The sequence below is a fragment of the Artemia sp. Qi Xiang Cuo genome, chromosome 14 (assembly GCF_049724085.1).
Source record: "Artemia sp. Qi Xiang Cuo chromosome 14, ASM4972408v1, whole genome shotgun sequence".
Classification (NCBI taxonomy): Eukaryota; Metazoa; Arthropoda; class Branchiopoda; order Anostraca; family Artemiidae; genus Artemia; species Artemia sp. Qi Xiang Cuo.
In genome coordinates this window covers 66828245-66853575 of record NC_142807.1, presented here as the reverse complement: position 1 = coordinate 66853575, position 25331 = coordinate 66828245, and the positions used below count along the sequence as shown (strand labels likewise).

The 25331-nt window shown below is 36.8% G+C and overlaps 1 protein-coding gene across 1 annotated transcript; it reads left to right on the top strand.

Moving 5' to 3' along the window:
• The first annotated feature begins 14049 nt into the window (after positions 1 to 14049).
• On the top strand, positions 14050 to 22883 carry LOC148944772 (uncharacterized). The gene is made up of 2 exons (XM_089100063.1): positions 14050 to 14121; positions 22596 to 22883. Exons 1-2 carry the CDS (start codon positions 14062 to 14064, stop codon positions 22827 to 22829), a joined length of 294 nt encoding a protein of 97 aa, XP_088956189.1. The 5' UTR covers positions 14050 to 14061; the 3' UTR covers positions 22830 to 22883.
• The last annotated feature ends 2448 nt before the right edge of the window (positions 22884 to 25331 follow it).

Genomic DNA, 25331 nt, shown 5'->3' with positions numbered 1-25331 from the left:
AAAACCTTTTTTAGATTACAAAAAAAAAATTGTTTAATAAATGAGTGAACGAGGAGCGGGAATCCCCCTTCATATAAGGAATAATTTCTGTTTGTTTTAAGTTTAAATGTTGCTCCTTACTTTCAGCTGAAAAAACTTTTTTTATTTGATTGCTTAATAAGGACGCTTATAAACAGATTTCACTTTGGATTAGGTATTTATATTTTGGGAAATTCCGTATTATTATATTTGGTCTTACAACAACAGTTTACAGAGAAATTAGGCAGCTGTCTCGCAGTTGAGCTATTAAAAAAAAGTCAAGGTAATCAACTAGTTCCACATCGTTTTTTATTTAAATTGTTTGTAACCTATCTCAAGAGTTGATCTATTCAGATTCGGGATCATTCTTTTGTCTAAAACTGTTACAGATGGAAAAGGTATTTTTGGCTTAAACTAAAATGAGCCGCCTAGCCTATTTTATCCCTAATCGGCTATGCCTAAGAATGAGTTCAAATTTAGAAAGCACAAAAAGGTTTACTTGTATATTATTAAAAGAATACCATGAAAATGGATTTTAAATTACCATAGCCTATGAAAAATTGATAGAAGAGGAAATTTCTTCTGAGAACAAAAAGCAGTGCCATCCCCCAGAAAAATAAAAAAATAAATGAAATAATCTCTTACTGGATGTCTCTGACTGGGTTTTCGTTTCTGTTCTAACGAAAAATTACCGTGTATTTAGATATGGATGGGAAGCGGCGTTTTCCTTCGTAAAATCCCCAGAGACAATTCCTCCCTAAAAATTTCCTCCTGGAAAGTTTCCGCTAGCCTAAAATTACCACAGGACAATTCCCTCCCATGTAAATTCCCCCACACACAAAATCGAGCAGCCACGGAGAAATAGCAGCCTAGTCCAGAAACATTCCTAGAAACATTGAGGGATTATATCAATTTGTCAACATCTCCCTCAACATACCCTGTAATATTCAAATAATAACTTTAGCGGTTCCATAGATATAGCTGATATGCCCTTTGACAAAATTTTCATCAAATGTGTCGAAGAGAGGGCAGCTAAAGGACCTGAGAGAGGATCTGGCATTCCTCCGAATGCTTCAAAACATCCCTTTTAACACGACCTAGGAGTTTCGACTTAATACCTTTAGCCGTTCTTATGATGTTGCAGATCTTCCTTTTTGATAAAGTACATACACATAGTGCATTTAGATTCAGCTTAAGATACGCCTCAACATTCTCCAAAGTTTTACCTTAATACCCTTGGCCTTCTCAGATGGGATCAGAATCAAAAATTTCCCCTTTTCCTCATGAAAAATCCTTCACGTAAACAGTGAATAAATTGTTTAATTTACAATATCTTCCCGGCCTGTCAGGATCATGGCATCCCTGGAGGCATAGCTATAAGATCTTTGAGTAGTTGGAACAAAATGATAAATACTGAATTTTTAACATTGTTAAGGAAAAGGAGCATAAAAACGGCAAGGAGGGGGACAGATTGCCCTCCAAACTCTCTATAATCTCCCTCGCCATACAATGAAAATTTCCACCTCAAACAATTACCCCTGGGAGCTTGGGGGTTGTCAGCCCCAGAGATATAATTTCTGGAGCCCCCAGAGATATAATTATTTGACCTATGCTGAACAAAACGGCTATCTCAAGCTATACTGAACAAAATAGTTATCTCAAAATTTTCATCGGATGCGTTTGGGAAAAAAGGAGGGGGTGGGGGCTGATTGCCTTCTAATCACTTTTGACTCTTAAAAAGTAAACTAGAACTTTTAATTAGCAATCGAATGAATCCCATTCAAAATTTATAAGACCATCCCTTCGATATGAAGTTCCTCGGAAACAAAAGTTAATAGAAAAATACACTGAAGTGTTTTGGCTCTCTATTATAGGCAACGCTAAAGCATTGCCTTTGACCTAAACAGGTGAGTAGAAATTTCAATTTGTAATCTAATAAATATATGAAATTATCCAAAGGATATACAGGGGGGGGGGTTATCAGGGGAGTGGAATTTTCTGGGAGGTTTATCTGAAATCCCAAATATGAAGTTTCAGCCCATATGTTAAAAACTACGGGATTTTGTGAGTAGAATGTGCCTTCTAGATAAGAACGGACCTCTACGTCTAGTTGCAGAAAGTGAGTATTGCCTCGCTAGGCTATACTTTGCCGAGTATTACGTTTAACTGCCCATAATTAATTAGCCTGGTATTAAGCTTCATTGCAGGTATAGGTTATATTTTGCCGGATGTTACGCTTCACTAACTAACTAACTAACAACGACTCACTGCAACACCAAGCCGCCTGAGGGCGACACAGCTGCGCACATTCCTACTTTATCCAAATTATTCAAAGCCTTCTGCTTATAATAATAATAATAATAATTTATTTATAACCCACTTTTATACAAAACAAGCGGAGTAATTACTAAGCAATTCAAACGCTTGGATAATGTCGGTAGCACCATACTTCTCAATAATACGTGTATTACGATATGAAGTGGGAAGGTACAATAAAAATTTGTAATATCAAAAAATAAGCGATACGAATCTGGCGCAAATCATTCTTATTCAATGACAAATACATTCCACTTAAAAACAAGACAGAATGGTCACAATATGTGAGTAGAGATGCATTATTGAGCCCCATTGCTCACCCCTGCTGCCACCTACAACTTTTTTTGCACCCCAAATAAGGGCATAGCCTCCCTAGGGAGAAAGATTACGTAATGGGGTCAATGACCTAAATTTCACAACAACAACATCGACCTTGACATTCGCTGAGAGCGTGCACTTACAACAACAACAACATTGACCTTGGAACACCTGTGCTGTCGACCTCAATTCACCTATCGTGAATCAATAATTCCCCTTAGAAACAACAAATTAATTTCCCTTTCTTGACAGATCAATCAATCAATGACATCATCTGTCAGACTTTAAAAATTTTCGCCTAGAAACGATTCTCCAGGAATAGATCCAAGTCATTAATGTCTTTGCCGCGGAAACAACTCTTTTGGTCGAACTCCAAAGGATATTAATAACCAAAGGCCATGGAAACAATTAGGCAAGAAACATCTTAGCGATGAATTGTTTTAGCGCGCGAAAAGGTTTCATATTAATTTGATATGCGTTAGCGCAGAGATGCCAATAACAAAGGAACACGCTGAATTTACGTTTAGGGATTATTTGGGCGAAACTGTTTTAGACAGGTTATTGAACTATTTCGGCGTAACGGTTAGAGACATTTTAAAAGATGATTTTAGGAAGAGATTTTAGAAGAGAATTTAAAGGTGAAACTCTGTGGTCGTTATAATACACAAGTTTCATTTGAACAGTGTTGTGAGGTCCTCTAACCCAACCCCAAAGGGTTCCAATCCTCCTACCCCAACCCCGAAGGCCGGCCCCCGGGCTCCCAGGGCCCCCAGGCCCCCAAAGGCCCTCCACCCGTCCCCAAAAGTCCCCCAGGCCCCCAAAGGCCCTCCCTGCGCCCCAAAGGCCCACCCAGACCCCCAATGGCCATCCCCGGCCCCCCCCCCAAAGGCCCATCGAGCTCCCAAAGGACCAACGGGGTCCCAAAGGCCCTCCACCGGTCCCCAAATGTCCCCCAGGCCCCCAAAGGCCCTCCCTATGCCCAAAGGCCCTCCCTGTGCCCCAAAGGCCCTCCTCCGGCCCCCAAAGGTCCCCCGGACCAGAGAAGCGCCGCCGGGATAACACATACACACACACACACATACACACACACACATACACACACACACATAGACACATACACACACACAAAGACACACACACACAGACACACACAAAAACAAACAAACACAAATACAAAAACACACATAAATAAAAAGAAAAACACACACACACACACAAACACACACACACACACAAACATAAACACACAAACAAAAACAAACACAAATACACACACACATACACACACACATACACACATACACATACACACATAATTATACACACAAAAAAACACAAAAAGTTACATACACAAAAATACACACAAACACATAAAAATACACACAAACACTCCCACAAATAAAAACAAACCCACAAATACACACACACACACACAAACACAAACAGACAAACACACATAGGTGAGTGTTGTCTGAAACCTATGATTTGGGATATGTAATTTGCTATTTCCGAATTTTCATAACCGGATTTCTTAGTCTTTCGTAGGTTTTTGGTGTCTGAAACCTATGATTTGGGATGTGTGGGTTGCTATTTTTTGACTTTTCTGAGCAGGATTTCTTAGCCATTCGTAGATGTGTGTTGACTGAAACCTATGATTTGGGATGGTTAATTTGCTATTTTTGACTTTTCTGAGCTAGATTTCTTAGCCTTTAATAGGTGTGTCCTTTCAGAAAATTATGATTTGGGAGGTATAGTTTGCTTTTTGGACTTTTCAGAGCTAGGATTCTTAGTCACTCATAGGTGTTTGTTGTCTGAAACTTCGAGTTTGGGATGAGTAGTTGGCTATTTCAGAATTTTCTGAGCTAAGGTTTCTTAGTATTCTTTAGGTGAATGCTGTCTGAAACTTATGATTTGGGATATGTAAATTACTATTTCGAGCTTTTCTGAGATAGATTTCTTAGTCTTTCATAGGCGCGTGATGTCTGAAACCTATGATTTCGGCTATGTAATTTCCTTTTCTGACTTTTCATAACCGGATTTCTTAGTCTTTCGTAGGTGTGTGGTGTCTGAAACCTATGATTTGGGGTGTGTGGGTTGCTATTTTTTGACTTTTCTGAGAAGGATTTTTTAGCCATTCGTAGGTGTGTGTTGACTGAAACCTATGATTTGGGATGGTTAATTTGCTATTTTTGACTTTTCGGAGCTGGATTTCTTAGCCTTTCATAGGTGTGTCCCTTCAGAAAATTATGATTTGGGAGGTATAGTTTGCTTTTTGGACTTTTCATAGCTAGGATTCTTAGTCACTCATAGGTGTTTGTTGTCTGAAACTTCGAGTTTGGGAGGAGTAGTTGGCTATTTCAGACTTTTCTGAGCTAAGGTTTCTTAGTATTTCGTAGGTGAATGCTATCTGAAACTTATGATTTGGGATATGTAAATTACTATTTAGGGCTTTTCTGAGTTGGATTTCTTAGTCTTTCATAGGTGTGTGATGTCTGAAACCTATGATTTGGGATGTGTAGTTTGCTATTTTCGACTTTTCTGAGCTAGGTTTCTTAACATTTCATAGGTATGTGTTGTCAGAAAATTATGATTTGGGAGGTGTAGTTTGCTATTTCAGGCTTTTCTGAGCTAAGGTTTTCTAGTATTTCGTAGGTGAATATTGACTGAAACCAATAGTTTGGGATGAGTAGTTTTCTATTTTTTACTTTTCTTAGCTAGTTTTCTTATTCTTTCGTTGGTGTGTGTTGACTGAAACCTATGATTTGGGATACGTAGTTTGCTAGTTTTGACTTTTCAGAGCTTGATTTATTAGCCATTCCTAGGTGTGTTTTGACTGAAACCTATGATTGGGATGAGTGGTTGGCTATTTTTTGTCATTTCTGAGCTAGATTTCTTAGCCGTTCATAGTTGTTTGTTGTCTTAATCTTATGATGTGGGGTGCGTATTTTGATATTTGAAATTTTCAGAGCTATGATTCATAGTCCTTCATAGGTGTTTGTTGTCTGACACGTCTAGTTAGGGATGAGTAGTTTTAATATTTCAGGCTTTTATGAGCTAAGGTTTCTTATTCTTTTATAGGTGAATGATGTCTCAAACCTATGATTTGGGATTTGTAAATTACTATTTCGGGCTTTTCTGAGTGGGATTTCTTAGTCTTTCCTAGGTGTGTGTTGTCTGAAACCTATGATTTGGGATGGGTGGATTGCTACTTTTGACTTTTCTGAGCTGAATTTTTTAGCCTTTCATAGATGTTTGTTTTCTGAAACCTTTAGTTTGGGATGACTAGTTTGCTATTTTTGACATTTAAGAGCTAGGTTTCATCGCCGTTCTGAGGTGAGTGGTGTCTGAAACCTAGGATTTGAGATATGTAAATTACTATTTCGGGCTCTTCTAAGCTAGATTTCTTAGTCTTTCATAGGTATGTGTTGTCTGAAACCTATGATTTTGGATGTGTGGGTTGCTATTTTTTGACTTTTCCGAGATGGATTTCTTATCCGTTCATAGGTGAGTGCTGTCTGAAACTTATGATTTGAGATGGTTAATTTGCTATTTCCGGCTTTTATTAGCTAGGTTTCATAGCCTCTCATAGGTGTGTGTTGTCAGAAAATTGCGATTTGGGATGTGTAGTTTGATATTTGAACTTTTCAGAGCTACGATTCTTAGTCCATCATTGGTGTTTGTTGTCTGAAACAAATAGTTTGGGATGAATAGTTTGATATTTCAGGCTTGTTCATTTTGAATTTCTGTCATGAAATGCAAGAGTTGGAAAATTATGGTCTTAGTCCACCAGCTCAGTATTGGGGCCCCAGTCCACCAGACTGAATGGTGGAAATTCACTAGCTCAGAATTGGGGTCTTAGTCCACCAGCCCTGAACGGTAGAAATCCACTATATCAAAATTGGGGTCTTAGTCGACCAGGCTGAATGGTGAAAATTCACAAGATAAGAATTAGGGTCTTAGTCAACCAGCCTGAATGGTAGAAATCTACTAGCTCAGAATTGGTGTCTTAGTCCACCAGCCTGAATGGTTGAAATTCACATTAGACGACACAAAAACTTACACACACACAAAAACTAACACACACGCACAAAAACTTACACACACACACAAAAACTGACACACACACAGACATTAAAACTTACACACACACACAAAAACTTACACACACACTACGATACTTACACACACACACACACACAAAAAAAATTACACACTCACACACACACAAACAAACACATTCACACTAAAAATAACAATCACACAAAAAATTAAAAGAACAAAAAAACTTAAACACACACACACACACACAAAAATTACACACAAACAAAAACACGAAAACACACAAAAACAAGCCCAAAAATACACAAACAAAAAAACTTAAACACAAACACACACACACACAAAAACTTACACATGAACAAAAAAAAAATCAAACACACATGCACAAAAACTTACACACACACACACACACACACACAAACTTACACACACACACACAAAAACTCACACACACACTCCAAAAATAACACACACAAAAAATAACACACACACACACACACACACACACAAAAAATTAAAAAATCACACGAAAACTAACATTAACACAAAAACATAAATGAACAAAAAAAATTACACACACACACACACAAAAATAACACACACACACACACGAAAACTCACACACACACACTCCCAAACTTACACACACACAAAAACACACAAACAAACACAAACAAACACAAACACACACAAAAACACACACACACACACAAAACTTACACATGAACACAAAAAAACTCACACACACACACGCACAAAAACTTACACACACACACACACACACAAAACAAACACACACACACACAAAAAATTAAACAAACACGCCAAAACTTACACACACACAAAAACAAACAAAATAAAAATATAAAATCAAAACACACAAACGAAAACAACAAAACAAATTTATATTAATACACACACACACACACACAAAATTACACACACACACACACACAAACATACACACACACACACACACACACAAAAAAACTTACACATACACACGAAAACTTACATGCACACAAAACTTACATGCACACAGAACTTACACACACACACAAACAAAAAACTCAAACACATACACACATGAAAAATTATACAAACACAACAAAACATACACACACACACAAACATACACACACACACACACAAAAAAACTCTAACAAATGAACACAAAAAAACTCAAAACAAAAAGAACAACCAATTACACAACCCCACACAATCAAACACAAACCACACAAACAAACGAAAACATACAAACAAACACCAAAACTTAAAAACACACAAACTTAAACAAAAACAAAAAAACATACACACAAACACAAACACACACAAAAACACTAACACACACAAACACAAAAACAAACAAACACAAAAACTTAAACACACACACACACACACACAAACAAACACAAACACACAAAAAACATAAAACCAAACAAAATAGATTAGACAAAAAAAAACTTACACACACACACACACACACACAAAAAAACTAAATAAATAAAAAAAACTAAATAAATAAAACAAAATCTACCAAACAAAAACACACAAAAACACACAAACACACACAAAAACTAACACATTCAAACTATAAATAACATTCACACAAAAACTTACACACACACACATTAAAAATTACACACACACGTCAAAACTTACACACGCAAGAGCTTAGACACACAAAAACTTACACACACACACACACAAAAACTAACACACACACAAAAAACATACACACACACACACAAAAACATACACACAAACAAAATTACACACACACACACAAACACACACAAAAACATACACCCAAACTATCACAAATACACACACACACACAAAAACATACAAACCCACACTAAAAAAAAAGCACACACAAAAACTTACACCCACTCACAAAGTCATACACACACACACACAAAAATTTACACAAACAAACAAAAACTTACACGCACAAATACACTAAAACTTATGCACAAACACTAAAACTAACATGTCACAGTTACAGTGTCTTAATTTTTCAAATTTCATTTTGAATTTCTATCGTGAAATGAAAGAGTTGGATTATTTCAGTAGTGACTTGCTGTGCTTTACCTTCTCACAGTTACATTCTCTTGATTTTTCGAAGTTCATTTTGAATTTCTGTCACGAAATGCAAGAGTTGAAAAATTGGGGTCTTAGTCCACCAGCTCAGTATTGGGGACCCAGTCCACCAGCCCGAATGGTGGAAATCCACTAGCTCACTATTGGGATCTCAGCCCACCAGCCTGAATAGTGGAAATTCACTAGCTCAGAATTAGGGTCTTAGTCCACCAGCCTGAATGGTGGAAATTCATTAGCTCAGAATTGGGGTCTTAGCCCACCAGCCTGAATGGTTGAAATTCACATTAGACGAGGTTACGTGCGCACACACACACAGAGAGAGACGACTAACACACAGGGACAACACACACACAAAGAGACGACACCTAACCCTTTCCGGTGAGTATGGTTAGGTTAGGTTAGGCTAGATTAAGTTAGGTTAGGTTAAGTTAGGTTATGTTAGCCTACGTACGCTTCACTTAGGTTAGCTTAGGTTAGGTGAGAGACATGCAAAAAGTTAGGTGTATGATTAGGTTAGGTTAGGTTAGGTTAGATTAAGTTAGGTTAGGTTAAGTTAGGTTAGGCTAGGTTAGCCTAAGTCCGCGCGCGGCCGTCGGCAATCCTAGCCGAACCTAACTTAACCTAACCTAATAGCAAACTACACATCCCAAATCATAATTTTCAGACAACACACAACTATGAACGTCTAAGAAATCTAGCTCAGAAAGGACAAAATAGCAAACCACTCATCCCAATCATAGGTTTCAGTCAACACACACCTATGAATGGCTAATAAATTCAGCTCAGAAAGGTCAAAAATAGCAAACTAGGTATCTCAAATCATAGGTTTCAGTCAACACACACCAACGAAAGACTAAGAAACCTTGCTCAGAAAAGTCGAAAATAGCAAACTACTCATCCCAAACTATAGGTTTCAGACAACATTCACCTACGAAATACTAGAAAACCTTATCTCAGAAAAGCCTGAAAGAGCAAACGACACATCCCAAATCATAATTTTCTGACAACACATATCTATGAACGGCTAAGAAACCTAGCTCAGAAAAGTCGAAAATAGCAAACTACACATCCCAAATCATAGGTTTCAGACATCACACACCTATGAAAAACTAAGAACTCCACCTCTGAACAGCCCGAAAGATTAATTTACATATCCCAAAATCCTAAGTTTCAGACAGCATTCACCTACGAAATAATAAGAAACCTTAGCTCAGAAAAGTCTGAAATAGCCAACTATTCATCACAAACTCGAAGTTTCAGACAACAAACACCTTTGAGTGACTAAGAATCCTAGCTCTGAAAAGTCCAAAAAGCAAACTATACCTCCCAAATCATAATTTTCTGAAAGGACACACCTATGAAAGGCTAAGAAATCTAGCTCAGAAAAGTCAGAAATAGCAAATTAATCATCCCATATCATAGGTTTCAGTCAACAAACACCTACGAATGGCTAAGAAATCCTGCTCAGAAAAGTCAAAAAATAGCAACCCACACATCACAAATCATAGGTTTCAGACACCACACACCTACGAAACACTAAAAAATCCGGTTATGAAAAGTCAGAAAAGGAAATTAAATAGTCCAAATCATAGGTTTCAGACATCACGCGCCTATGAAAGACTAAGAAATCTAACTCAGAAAAGCCTGAAATAGTAATTTACATATCCCAAATCATAGGTTTCAGACAGCATTCACCTACGAAATATTAAGAAACCTTAGCTCAGAAGAGTCTGATATAGCCAACTACTCATCCCAGACTCGAAGTTTCAGAGAACAAACACCTATGAGTGACTAAGAAATCATAGCTCTGAAAAGTCCAAAAAGCAAACTATACTTCCCAAATCATAATTTTCTGAAAGGACACACCTATGAAAGGCTAAAAAATCTAGCTCAGAAAAGTCAAAAATAGCAAATTAACCATCCCAAATCATAGGTTTCAGTCAACACACACCTACGAATGGCTAAGAAATTCTGCTCAGAAAAGTCAAAAAATAGCAACCCACACATCCCAAATCATAGGTTTCAGACACCACACACCTACGAAAGACTAAGAAATCCGGTTATGAAAAGTCAAAAATAGAAAACTACATATCACAAATCATCTGTTTCAGTCAATACTCACCTTTGTGTGTTTGTTTGTGTGTGTGTGTGTCTGTGTGTTTCTTTGTGTTTGTGTGTGTATGTTTGTGTGTATGTGTGTGTATGTGTGTATGTGTATGTGTATGTGTGTGTGTGTATGTGTTTGTGTGTGTGTGTATGTGTATGTGTGTTGGTGTGTGTGTGTGTTTGTGTGTGTGTTTTTTTGTGTGTCTTTGTGTGTGTTTTTGTGTGTTTTTGTCTGTTTTTGTGTTTGTGTGTATTTGTGTGTGTGTGTGTCTGTGTATGTGTATATGTGTGTGTCTGTGTTTTTGTGTGTGTGTGTGTGCGCGCGTGTGTGTGTGTGTAGGTGTGTGTGTGTGTGGGTGTGTATGTGTGTGTGTGTGTGTGTGTTATCCCGGCGGCGCTTCTCTGGTCCGGGGGACGTTTGGGGGCGGGGGGAGGGCGTTTGGGGCCCTGGGAGGGCCTTTGGGGCATAGGGAGGGCCTTTGGGGGTCGGGGGGGGCAGTTGGGGACCGGTGGAGGGCCTTTGGGACCCCGTTGGTCCTTTGGGAGCTCGATGGGCCTTTGGGGGGCCCGGGGATGTTCTTTGGGGGTCTGGGTGGGATTTTGGGGGCGCCGGTGGCCCTTTGGGAGTTTGGGGGGCTTTGAGGACCGGGGGCTTCCTTCGGGGTTGGGGTAGGAGGATTGGAACCCTTTGGGGTTAGGTTAGAGGACCTCACAACACTGTTCAAATTAAACTTGTGTATTATAACGACCACAGAGTTTCACCATTAAATTCTCTTCTAAAATCTCTTCAAAAATCTTCTTTTAAAATGTCTCTATCTGTTTCGCCGAAATAGTTCCATAACCTGTCTAAAACGTTTTCGCCCAAATAATCCCTAAACGTAAATTCAGCGTGTTCCTTTGTTATTGGCATCTCTGCGCTAACGCATTTCAAATTAATATGAAACCTTTTCGCGCGCTAAAATAATTCATCGCTAAGATGTTTCTTGCCTAATTGTTTCCATGGCCTTTGGTTATTAATATCCTTTGGAGTTCGACCAGTAGAACTGTTCCCGAGGCAAAGACATTAATGATTTGGATCTATTCCTGGAGAAATGTTTCTAGGCGAAAATTTTTAAAGTCTGACAGATGATGTCATTGATTGATTGATCTGTCAAGAAAAGGGAAATTAATTTGTTGTTTCTAAGGGGAATTATTGATTCACGATAGGTGGATTGAGGTCGACAGCACAGGTGTTCTGACTCGTGACAGCACCACGTGGTTTATGGTTTTCTCAGTGAGAAAGTTCTTGTTTTTTCAAATTCTCACTGACAAAAACCATAAAAACATACAAAAATGTGAGAAAGTTCCTGTTTTTCAAATTCTCACTGACAAAAACCATAAAAACAGACATAAATGTGACAAAATTCCTGTTTTTTCAAATTCTCACTGACAAAAACCATAAATCATCCATAACCATCCATGAAAACATACATAAATGTGACAAAATTCCTGTTTTTCAAATTCTCATTGACAAAAAAACAATAAACCACGTGGTTATCGTGCCAATATATTGTGTTAAAAAAAGTTGTAGGTGGCAGCAGGGGTGAGCAATGGGACCTCCTGACCCCTCTCTACTATTTGATTTTATTATTAATATATTATTATTTCTTCCTTTTCATACGTCATGTATAGCCACTGTTGTCTTAGGACGTGCTTACGAAACATCCTCTAATCTAAGAATCACACCATTAGTTCTAATGAAGCCGAACGTAAATGGTAAGCCTGGAAGCGCGCAAGTAGACGGATAAGTATCGAGGTCATTTTAACAGTTATGTCAATTAATGGTTGCAAATTTTTGTCTTCCCCCTCCCAAATTTTGAAAAATAGCTTTGTCTTTTGGTGTAGTCACTGAAAAATGGCTTAGTTTGGTGTTTTAATGGAAAAATTGAAAAACAAACAGCCTAAACTTTGAGAATTACTTTTTTACCTCTCCCCTAATTCCTGTAAATTGACAGCGCTAAGACATAAGGATTTTGAGTTACCAAGATTTCGAAAAAGAAATTTGAAAGAGTGAATAGATGTTATTTCTGAATATGTGTTAAAAAAAGAAGTATGCCACCCCATGTATGACCTTAAGTCAGTGACGATGCCATTTGGATGTGGCTCTCTCTTCTGGAGTGTTAATTTTTTTTCATATTATACAACGCAAGGTAGCCTACTTATGTGTTATAGCGACCATACTTTGTTTTTGATCTGTGATGAAACCGGTTTTCGGTTTCCACTCGGAGATAATCAGCTTAGCCTGAGCGAGACAAACGGTAACTATACAGGTATATTTTATTTAAATATTTAAAATATAGAGGGGGTTGGGTATTTAACATAATGCATTGTGGGTGGCCTGCTTTTGATAATTCTCTGTTGTATTTTTGACAATTTTATTACCAAAGTATTATATTTTCTTCATATTTCGGTATATTTCATTAGGATTAACCTAAGTTTACTTCTTTGTAGTTGCTATAACACGTCAGTAACCAATTTAACTCAACCTGTTTGCTTCAATATACTTGATCAATTTATCTAGCCCCTCCAAAATTCAACCCTCCCCCCCCCCCAGAAAAAAAATTATCCTTATACGGCTTGATTACAACCAAAATGAAATTGATCTAGGCCAATGCGGCGAATTCTCTGCAAGAATTTACGTTCGATTTGTTCTATTAGTTCTATTAGTTCTATTAGTTCTATTTGTTCTATTAGTTTTTAGACCAAGGTATTTAAACCCCTCTAAATTTGTTTCTATATTATTTTGTGCAAATGGACAAGATAGGACTTGAACTAGCTTCAAAGAACATAGAAGCGACTGAATAAGCCAATTCCTTTTTTCCCTTTAATTAATAGCCATTTCATCATTTTGAATCTAAGTGCTTGTTGTTATATTTTAATTACCGAGACAACCATGTATTGTTTATTAAGATAAAAGAAATATTGAGTAATCCGGAAGTTTTTCTACTATTCTTAAAATACTATTGGAGACAATAATAGACATTTTGTTTCTCAAAACCTTTAATCCTTCTGGCAATAAATTAAATTGCGCTTTCCTCAAGGTCTCAAAGAATAAGGATTTTTGGATATAAAAGCCTGAGATATAACATTTCTTCATCAGAAATGAATAAGTTTACTAAGAAACTTGCTTGTCCAGAACAACCAACAATTATGAAAATATTTGTAAGTCTTTCTTTTTCGACTTTTTTTTATCTTTCTTTCTACTATGAAAATGATTTTGACTTGCAAAGTTGCTATAGTTTCATGTTTCTACCCTAAATCAATCAAATTCATACGTTGAATTTGGATTTTCCTTAATTTTATGCACAGGGGACTCTGAACTTTTCAAATTGCTGGTTTGATTAAGACAGAGGATGTAGACAACAGGTCTAGGTGTATTCCCCATGGGACTTCCTCCCTGTGGTGTATTCTCCCGGGGAAATTCCTCCCGGTGTATTTTCCCCGTAGAAAATTATTCCCGGGAAATCCCAATTCTCCTGGAAAATTCCTCCCTCGAAAAACTTCCCGGGAAATTTCCCCCCCGAAAATTGCTCCTCAGATAATTCTCATCCATATTCCCCCTGGATAATTACAAGTTTTCAGTATTTTGGAAAGTGAAAGTTGTTTCTTGCTACTAAAGTGTATATGCCAAAACTTGTAAATTGGTTTGTTGCTTACCGCTTTTTCAGTTTTCTGCTTGAGAATGCAAATGCTGGATTGTCAGTAAAACTTCGGATAAGAATTGATTATTTAGTCAAAATTTTCGATGAACAGTAGTTTTGTTGCATAAATTCTGAATATTTAGGCGGAACTAATGACACTAACGGTATTAAGGTGAAACTTTTAGGGAGCGTCTAGGGGGAGTTTCAACTAAATGGAAAAAATGTATGCATGAAGGTTTTCAAAAGGGCACATAAGTAATATCTTAGGCAGCGCCGCTCTATAATAGCTGGCAATATTATTTACACTTTTAAAGGAGCTAATTCGATTGGAAATTAAAAGTTCTAGTGGCCTTTTTGAGAGTCAAAAGTGATTGGGTAGGTCAACCCCCACAGTTATGTAATTTGCATATTATGCTTTAAAACTAAATGTTGTTTCAAAATTTCATCAAAAGGCACTGTGTGTGTAATTGCCAATAAGAAATATCTCGCCAATAATTGCCAATAATTGCCAATAAGACAGCTCAGAAATATCTCGAGAACGACAATGGGTATTAAGTTGAAACTTTCAGGGCTAATACTATTACTACTTCTGCTCTTGCAACTTAAATAAGTCCAAAGAGTGTAAATGTGTCCAGGTTGTCAAAGAGCATATACATGATTTTTGGGAATTATGTTATGTTTCATTTTTCAGGTCAACTTGAGGAGGTAATATATTGGGGTCCAATATTTACCCACAGACTTAGGGGAGAGGGGATGATAGAAGTGGGGACAACCGGTCGGACATTGGGTCCAACCGTGAATTGTTCTTTTTTTATTAGAGTAGATTTTAATATAAAAAAGAGCAAAACTACTTATCGGTGAAAAAGAATAAAGCATTCTCTAGTTCCTTCACCAACATGTAAGTAACGAAAAAGTTGAAACTTGATGCAGCAGACTCTCGTGCACATTGGAAGATCTGAATAGCGAAAGCGAGCACTATTCTTCAGGGATCATCAAATTTTGGAGATTTTTTACTGTTAATGAGCGCCCCAGCTCCGAAAGCAAAGAACCGCACTTTCTTCTTTTCGAGGAGGCTTCCTCCTCCATTTTCATGTCTTTGTCTTCAATGTCAGACTCAAGAAGGTCGGCTGAAACTTCCCTAGCTTTTTCAATGGCTAGGTACTCCCCGACGTGGAACCGGAAGTAAAGCAGCTGCTCGTAGGAACGGTCAGATTTGACTGAGTCTCTCCTATAGAGCAACCAGACATTGGGCAGGGAGAGATAAAAAAAGTGGCGAAGAACCGGACCGTCTACCTTTTGGTCCATGCGTCAAACCGTTAGTAGCTGATCATTCTGTCGCATAATTTTACTCTTCTCATGTGCTGGTTGTAGTCGCGTACAACCTTGGGGTATGGGACATGAATTTACTTCTTCTGTTTTTATCATAACTCCTTATATTTTACTCAGGTGATTTTGCAACAGTGTTTGAGGCTAGGAAAACGGGCTTGTTGTCATACCATTGGGTCAAAGCAATTTTTCTGTCTTCTCGAAAGAAACAAACAGACGTTCTTTTACCTAGTCCTTTCAGCTCTCCGTCAAATTTCACCGGAGGTCCTCCTAAACGATTTTTCATCAGCGGGCCTGCTCCTCTGATTTTTAAAGCGGCAAGATTCTTAAGAAGTTTAATCGAAGTAAAAAAACCTATCAAAAAATATTCTTGTCTCTTCTTTGATGCCTTTACTTAGATGCAGTACGGCAGCACTTATTAATCACTTTACTTGAAGGTCTTCTTACGACTTAGTCTTCCCGCGGTAAATGATTAAGTCGTGCACCAAGCTAGATGAGCCAAATAGCACAAAGTTCTCTTAAACCCAAAAGGATTGGGTTTGTTTGGGACGTACTGCTTCATTGAACATCGTTAGGGAAATGGGATCATCCGCTCGGGCTCAGGAACTCTCCTCTTTCAAGGGATGTGCACATTCAACGAACACTTTCCAAAAGTGGTCTAACTTTCCATAGTCAGTCAATAGCTCTGGTGCCATTGTCATATTCATCTTCTACAACAAACTTCAAGTTACTCCGTTGGTTGAAGCACCTGTCTCGATTTATGTTCTGAGCAATGATTAGGACTTTGGAATCTTTTGCTGCAGAACATCCTCGGATATTTCCGATTACCCATCAGAATAGTTACACCGAAAAATGTCTTCAGTTTCGATTTTGTCGCAGCAAGGGGTGTGTCGTATGTTTTCTGGTAGTGATAATTCATCGCGAAAGCCTTTAAGGCCTTCATTCGTCGCAGTCATTGCCACTATCCTCTATTTCAAAATCACTAAGGTCGCTCTCATCTAGAAAATTGATCGCCTGGTACAAAATGACTGAAAAGAGGAATTATTAATTTTTGAAGCCGTGGCAATAAGAAACTACAAAAAGGTAGCTAAATGAAAGGATATACGACTGTTTTAAATACTAAATTCAAAAAAGCCAATTTATTGCATAATATTACTTTTAGATATTATTTTCATCCTGAGATGAAATAAAAATATAGTTTTTAGTGATTTAACCTATGGTATGCCCCACTTAGAATTAGTTTGGATCAGCAAAACTGCATAGAGCAGCATCTTTGCTATATATTACGGAATCATGTGACTTCACTTTCAAATTTAGCACGCAACCCGTAAAATTCTGAAGCAGTGAAGACTACATGTCCAGATTCGGGATCTGGCTCCGGAATCTGTCAATGAAGACAGAGCTATACAGTTGCCTGCGACTCTTACTCCTGGTGAAGTCTTTCGGAGAGCTCCCTACAAACTTCTTCTAGGCAACTGGAGCGACTTGGAATAATATAGTAAGGGGAAGGAACAATCCAACGGATATCGAAATTCCATCTTGTGAGTGTCAAATGCTTTATTATTTTTTTTTTGGTAGCATTGCTTCTCCTTGTTGTATAGCACTTCTGTTTTATGAACTTTATGATAAGCATAAGGCCTTCAACGTTGCTACGATGCAAATGGCGCTGATTTACCATATAAGATGGGTCTTATGGGAATTTATCGCCAGTTTTCCTTCTACTTACTAAATTTTTCCATGCCGAGCGGGGGGGCGGTTTTGGCTTGTTCTTGAAGAAACGTATTTTAGATTGCCTTATTTATTTTGCATTTATATGCCTACTCTTTGAACTTATTTTTGATTTTATCACCTTTGACATTTCTTCTGCTTCTCAAATTTTTTCCATTAATAGTATCTGGTGGGCCAGGCATTGTTAGTACATATTAAAAAATCACAGATAGCATTCAAGCTGCGCTCTTTCAGAATATACAAAGTTAGAGCTCGTGTAGGCAACGGATTGGACAAGATGGGTTGTACAACGGGTTGAGAATTAGGTTCCAGGGGGTTAATACCCAATTCTATTTTTGAGATACACTCCTTTGACCACAGTTTATAGAATTATCCAGTGAGTTTATCGCAGATAATTTCTGGTCTTCATTCTCGGTACGAACAAAAAGCTCCTCCCACTTATTTCTGCATTAGCGGGTTAGTGTGTTTTCGTCAATCAATGAGAAATGGTTACAAAGTGCATTATTCGTAATTGCGAAAAAGCAGAAAAAAACTTGGTGAGCCAGCCAAGTGGTTTGCAAGTGTCCCATCTCACAGGTATGACTTAATTTATATACAAATTATGACTTAATCTATTATTTACATACAGTGGACTCAACTGATTGGCCTATGTAGGATTTTATAAAAAAGGGGGCGGGGGGTTGATGAAATTTCTGAAAATAAGGAATTTTTTCTTCTTCTAATAACTTGTGGAGTAGGTGTGATGGTTTCAGGGGTGGATCCAGGATTTTTTTAGGGGGGTTCGCAAATAGGTTGATCCGACAAACTTACGTTAGGAGCAAGTTTAATTAATGCAAACTTGCATTAATTAGGTAAATTACGCTACTTTAGACTACTATTTGGGGGCACCCCTCGCCCCCCCCCCCCTCTGGATCCGCCACTGTATGGTTTATCATTTTTTTTCACGTCATGATGTTTATTTTCTACGTTATTTATTTTCTAGATAAGACTACTTTCGTTTTCAATCATGTTTTCGTATGAAATAGGCAGACCTTTCCTGAACTTTAAACAATAAACACCTCTGTTTGAAAATCTTTGCACTTTGTGAATTTAGATAGCGATAAGGGTTCCTGATTGAGACCAATTTTAGGACTTGGGTTCTAATTATTGGTTGCTGTGGTAAAAGTTGCCATAATAGCCCTATCCAAGAAAATACCAAACGTCTGTTAAGAAGTGTTTTTCGTAAAATTCTTGGGGAACTTTCAGAAAATTTTATTGCTACTGATCTTAAGTTTAATATGGCCTTTACTTTTCTTTAAAAAAAACTTTTTTTTCGTAAAGTTTTCGTAGTATATATTTATATATATATATATATATATATATATATATATATATATATATATATATATATATATATATATATATATATATATATATATATATATATATATATATATATATATATATATATATATATATATATATATATATATATATATATATATTAAAGAAAAGTAAAGGCCATATTAAACTTAAAATCAGTAGCAATAAAATTTTCTGAAAGTTCCCTAAGAATTTTACGAAAAACACTTCTTAACAGACGTTTGGTATTTTCTTGGATAGGGCTATTATGGCAACTCTTTACCACAGCAACCAATAATTAGAACCCAAGTCCTATAAATTGTGTATATATATATATATATATATATATATATATATATATATATATATATATATATATATATATATATATATATATATATATATATATATATATATATATATATATATATATATATATATATATATATATATATATATATATATATATATATATATATATATATATATATATATATATATATATATATATATATATATATATATATATATATATATATATATATATATATGAATATATATATATATTTATATATATACATCCTTATTATTGATGAAATTAGGATGCTACTAATTTCAATCATAATTCTTAGCTTATTAATTTCTTTTTGGTGCTGGCTAAAAGAAATATTAAAAAAAAACGAAAATAGCAAGAAGTCAGCATATTATCAAACAGTTCGTGGTAACGAACTGTAAGTAAGGAGCGACCCGGCTCAATGGTAACCGAAACTCTAAAAAACTGAATTTGGTACCAATAGATTAATCAAAAGAATCATATTTTAATTCTGATTTCTAATATATAAATTTCATCAAGTTTAATCTTACCCATCAAAAGTTACGTGCCTGAGAAAATTTGGCTGATTTTCGAAAAAAGGAGGAAAGACCCCCTAAAAGTTACAGATCCTTAATGAAATTCACACCATCATATCCAGCGTATCAGAGAATCCTACTGTAGAGGTTTCAAGCTTCTATCTGCAAAAATGTGGAATTTTGCTTTTTTGCCAGAAGAAAGATCACGGGTGCGTGTTTATTTGTTTTTTTTTCTTTTCCCCAGGGGTAATCGTATCGACTCAGTGGTCCTAGAATATCTTAGGAGGGCTCATTGGAACGGAAATTAAAAGTTCTAGTGCCCTTTTTAAGTAACCAAAAAAAATGGAGGGCAACTAGGCCCCCTCCCACGCTCATATTTTTCTCAAAATCACCCAATTAAAATGTTGAGATTGCCATTTTGTTCAGCATAGTCGAAAATCTAATAAATATGTCTTTTACGATGACTTAATCCCCCACAGTTCCCAGGGGGAAGGGCTGCAAGTTATGAACTTTGTCCATTGCTTACATATTGTATTGGTTATTGGGAAGTATACAGACATTTTCAGGGAGGATTTTTTTCTGGTGGGGGGGGGCTGGAGGAGGGGGTTACTCGGGAGAATCTGTCCGTGGAGGATGTTTCTTTGGGGTAAGGGACATTTCTATGAAGGGGGCGCCGTATTTTCAAGCATTATTTAAAAAAGGATCAGAAATTAAATTAAAAAAAATAAGTTTTTTCAACTCTAAGTAAAGAGCAACATTAGAACTTAAAATGAACAGAAATTATTACGTATATGAGGGGATGCCCCCCTCAATTCTATAATAAGATGTATTGACAATAAGTCAATACATCGCTCTTTACGCTACAGTTTTTTTTAGTGCTTTCAAAAGAGCTATCTATTCTAATTAAACGGCCTTTGTGATTCAGGGGTTTGTGAATTAAATTTTTTTTTAACTTTTAACGTAAAAAGCGTGGTATTGAATAAGGGGAGATCCCCATCATATACGTAATAACATATACGTAATAAAAAAAACAATAAAAAAAAACAAGCGATACGGCTCAATAGTAATCGAAACTTTTAGAAACGGAACTTTGATGTCAATAAATGTATCAAAAGAAAGGGCTTATAATGCTGATTCTAAATATATGAATTTTATTAAGTTTAGTATTACTCATCAATGACTACGAGCCTGATTTTTTGACTATTGACTACGAGCCTGAATTTACCTGATTTTTAAAGAGGGGGAAACATCCCCAAAAAGTGAAAGAATTTTAATAAAAATCCCACCGTCAGATTCAGCGTATCAGAAAACCCTATAACATAGGTTTCAAGCTCATATCTGCAAAAATCTGTAACTTTTTATTTTTTGCCAGAAGAAAAATATACGAATATAGAAGTTCGTTACGTAAGTTAATTTGTAAATTACGTCAGAACCAAATTTAGAGACATCCATTTAGCAGAAGAAAAATAAAATTTTTATGCAAATTTTGTTTACTTATTCAATGACGGCGAGCCAAAATAAAAGCTGCATTAACTAAAAAACGATCAGAAATTAAATAAAAAAACAAGTTTTTTAAACTGAAAGTAAGGAGCGACATTAAAAATTAAACCGAACAGAAATTATTCCGTATATGAAAGGGACTGTCCCCTCCTCAACGCCTCGCTCTTTACGCTAAAGTTTGACTCTGTCTCACAACTTTATTTTTTGGAACAATAAAAAACTTTAGCGTAAAGAGGGAGGCGTTGAGGAGGGGACAGCCCCTTTCATATGCGGAATAATTTCTGTTCCTTTTAAGTTTTAATGTCGCTCCTTACTTTCAGTTTAAAAAACTTGTTTTTTTTATTTAATCCTTAGAAAGATCGTCACGGGGATGTGGGCTTTGTGGGGCAGAGATGGCTAAATGAAGCTTACAGTGTCAAGTTGCGGGAGAGGAAATACTAATACCAGAAATTTATTAGTTCCATTGACCGCTCTAAGTGATGGAAGACATAGTGCCCCCATAAGGTGCTCTGCATTTTTTTCCTCAAAAACGATCAAACGACATCGGAAAAAAACTCCCATAATGTCAACCACCTAAAAAGTAAATAAAACTCGTGCTAAAACAAACAGAATTGGGCTGAGTCGTATCAGTATCCATACTGATACCACTCAGCCCAATTCTGTTTGTTTTTCGTTTAAAGTTACTCTTCATCATGGATTATAAAATCTAGCAAGATGTTATATATATATATATATATATATATATATATATATATATATATATATATATATATATATATATATAAAGATGATATATATATATATATATATATATATATATATATATATATATATATATATATATATATATATATATATACATATATCTTCTAAATCTTCCATTGCCTTCACCGACGGAATTGGAAGGTCAAACATGATATACTGACCTTGATGAGGTAATCGTTACCAAAATAAAGCCCCTTTTTATATAAAAGTTGCAAGCACAGTAGCTAATGTGGGCTATTTCCCACATAAACAAATATTTCCTGGGAATTATTTCAACTAATATTTTCTTTTTGAAAAGATAAAACTTTGATTGTTATGTGTTATTTCACAATCCAATAAAAAAAAATAGAAACGATGGGACAAACAACAAAAGCGTTACAAATTGAAATATTGTCAATTTATTCATGAAAAGATAACTATAGTAGTTATTTATTCCAAAAAAACTTGCAAAATTTCTACCATTATCAATTAATTTTTCTTTTCTAGGTTTTCCTTGCCATTTTCGCGGTTGCCTCCTGTGCACCATCAGAAGAAAAAAAGGAGGCCACAGACATTCAAGGAAGTGAATCCTTCCTTCCAAGCTATGGTTTTGGCTATGGCGCTGGACTTGGCTTCGGTTATGGTGGACTCTATGGATCTTACGGTGCTGGATTATACAGAGGTATTTACAGTCCCTTTTACGGTGGCTATGGCTATGGCCGTGGACTTGGCTACTGGTGAACTTTTTAAATTCCTTTGTAAATTTTATCTTTAAAATAAATGTTGACATCCTAAGTATTTTATTTTTCGCAGAATGAGAATGAAGACTGACACAATGTATATCTTTTCATAGGCAGCTCAATAGCGCTGCCTAAGTTAAGATCGATGTGGGCACAATACATTATTTTTTATTATTATTTTTTTTTAGGACCAGGACATTTTGTATAGAAGGAGTTGTCATAGAAACTTCGAAAAGCGATCATTCGATTGGAAATTGAAAGGGCTAGTGCCATTTTTAATAGATGAAAGTGATTGGAGGGCATCCAACGCCCCTGCCACGCCCATCATTTTCCCACACACATCCAATCAAACCTTTAAGATAGCCATTTTGTTCAACTTAGTTGAAAAGTCCGGAAATTTTGTCTTTGAGGATTACAACCCCCTGCCCCACAGCCCTTAGGGTAATGGTTGTAAGTTATGTCCTGGTGGCACATAAGGTTTTTGTAGAAAGAGTGGTTGCATAAACTTCGGAGGGGGCTCATTTGATTGGTAATAGAAGCTCTTGTACATTTTTAAGTGTCAAATTGATCGGAGGGCAAATACCCCCCCCCCCCTCCCCACGCGTCGCATTCTCCCGAAATGCATCTCATAGAAATTTTGATATAACCATTTCCTGCCTTAGTAACCTTGAAAAGGGATTTTCAATTGGAAATTGCAAGGGCTAGTGCCCTTGGGACAACAAGCCCCCCCCCCTGCCGATTATTTCCCGAAAGACATCCAATAAAACTTTTGATATAGCCATTTTGTTCAGCATAGTTGATAGGTCTGAAAATTATATCATTGAGGATGACAACCCCCCTCCCACAGCCCTCAGTGCAAGGGTTGTAAGTTATACCCTGAGGGCATATAAGTTTTTTATCGAAAGGGTGATAGTATAGATTTCGGAGAGGGCTCATTGGATTGGAAATCAGAATTTCTCCCTTTTTAAGAGTAAAAGTGATCGGAGGGCATCCATTCCCCACTTCGTATTTTCGCCGAATGTATCTGATATAAATACTGGGCCATTTGTTGTCCTAATAACTTCAAAAAGGGCTCGTTTTATTGGAAATTGAAAGGTTTCGTGCCCTGTTTAATAGTAAAAAGTGATTGGATGGTAAAAAACCTCTCCCCCGCACGGCCCTATGTCTCCAAACCCGTCCAATCAAAATTTTGAGATTAAAATTTATTCAGCGTAGTTGAAAGCTCTGGAGATTATGTCTTTGATGATGACAACCCCTCCACAACCCTCGGTGCAAGTGTTGCCCCGGGACATAAAAGTTTTTTATGGAAGGGGTGGTCGTATAAAATTTGGAGGGAGCTCTTTCGATTGGGAATTGAAAGTTCTAGTTCCCTTTTTAAGGGCCAAAAGTGAAAGGAGGGAAACTAGCCCCTCCACCATAATATTTTTTCTAAAATCCATCGCATAGAATTTTTGAGAAAGCTTTTTATTCAAAATAAACCAAAGATCATATAACAAAACTTCAGGGTTTAAACAAGGCCTCCCACCCAAAAAAAACAACAAAAAATAACGACAACAACTAATTAACGATATTTTATTCCAAAATCATGAGAACTGACCACTGGCCCTCCCTCCATCCCCCCCCCCCCCAAAAAAAACAACGTATGAAAATTATTTTATTCCAAAAATCAGGGGACCTCACCCCTGGACCTCCCTCAATGGCCCAATCCCCCCTCCAAAAAACAACCAAAAACAAACAAATTTTCTAGCAATATTTTATTCCAAAACTCATGGAAGATAACCGCTGGTCCTTCCTCCATGGCCCGGACCCCCTCCCCAAAACAAAATATTAATGATATTTTATTCTATAAGGCATAGGAGCTGACTCCTCGCCTTTTCTCCATGTCTCAAACCCCCCTCTAAAAAAAACTTATTAACGATATGTGATTCTAAAAATCAATGAAGCCGACCCCCGCCCTCCCTCCATGACCTGAACCCCCCCCCCCAAAAAAAAAAAAAACACCATTAACGATATCTTATTCCAAAAATAGAGGGATCTGACTTCTGATGCTTTTGATATTGAGTTTATTGAGAGAAAAGCATTACTTCTAAAATAAAAAGGCAAAAGAGAGTCAAATTAGTGCAGTATCAGCTGACCAAAGTCATGATAAAATACAAATTTTGCGCCGTGAGTGAGTCGGGGGGCTGGAAGATTTCCATGTACCTGGTCAGGATGGATTGATGCTGAGTCTTTCACCCTAGGAAAATAGAAGGATCCATTCTTGTTTTTTCGCTGGCAGATCACGTTTAGCGAGCGGTAAGAGGAAAGAGCATCTACCTCCAAAACTGCAAAATACTTGTAAATACGGCAATGAAGAATTTCGCGATGAACTAACGTCCATCCACGGAGGCTCGTGGGTAGTTTGCACCCGTTGTGGCTACTGCCCCGCTCGACAGCATAGAGAGCCCAGCGCTCGCCGACTCATCAACTTCCATTTCAGACGTGCTCTCGCGAATCCTCTGCT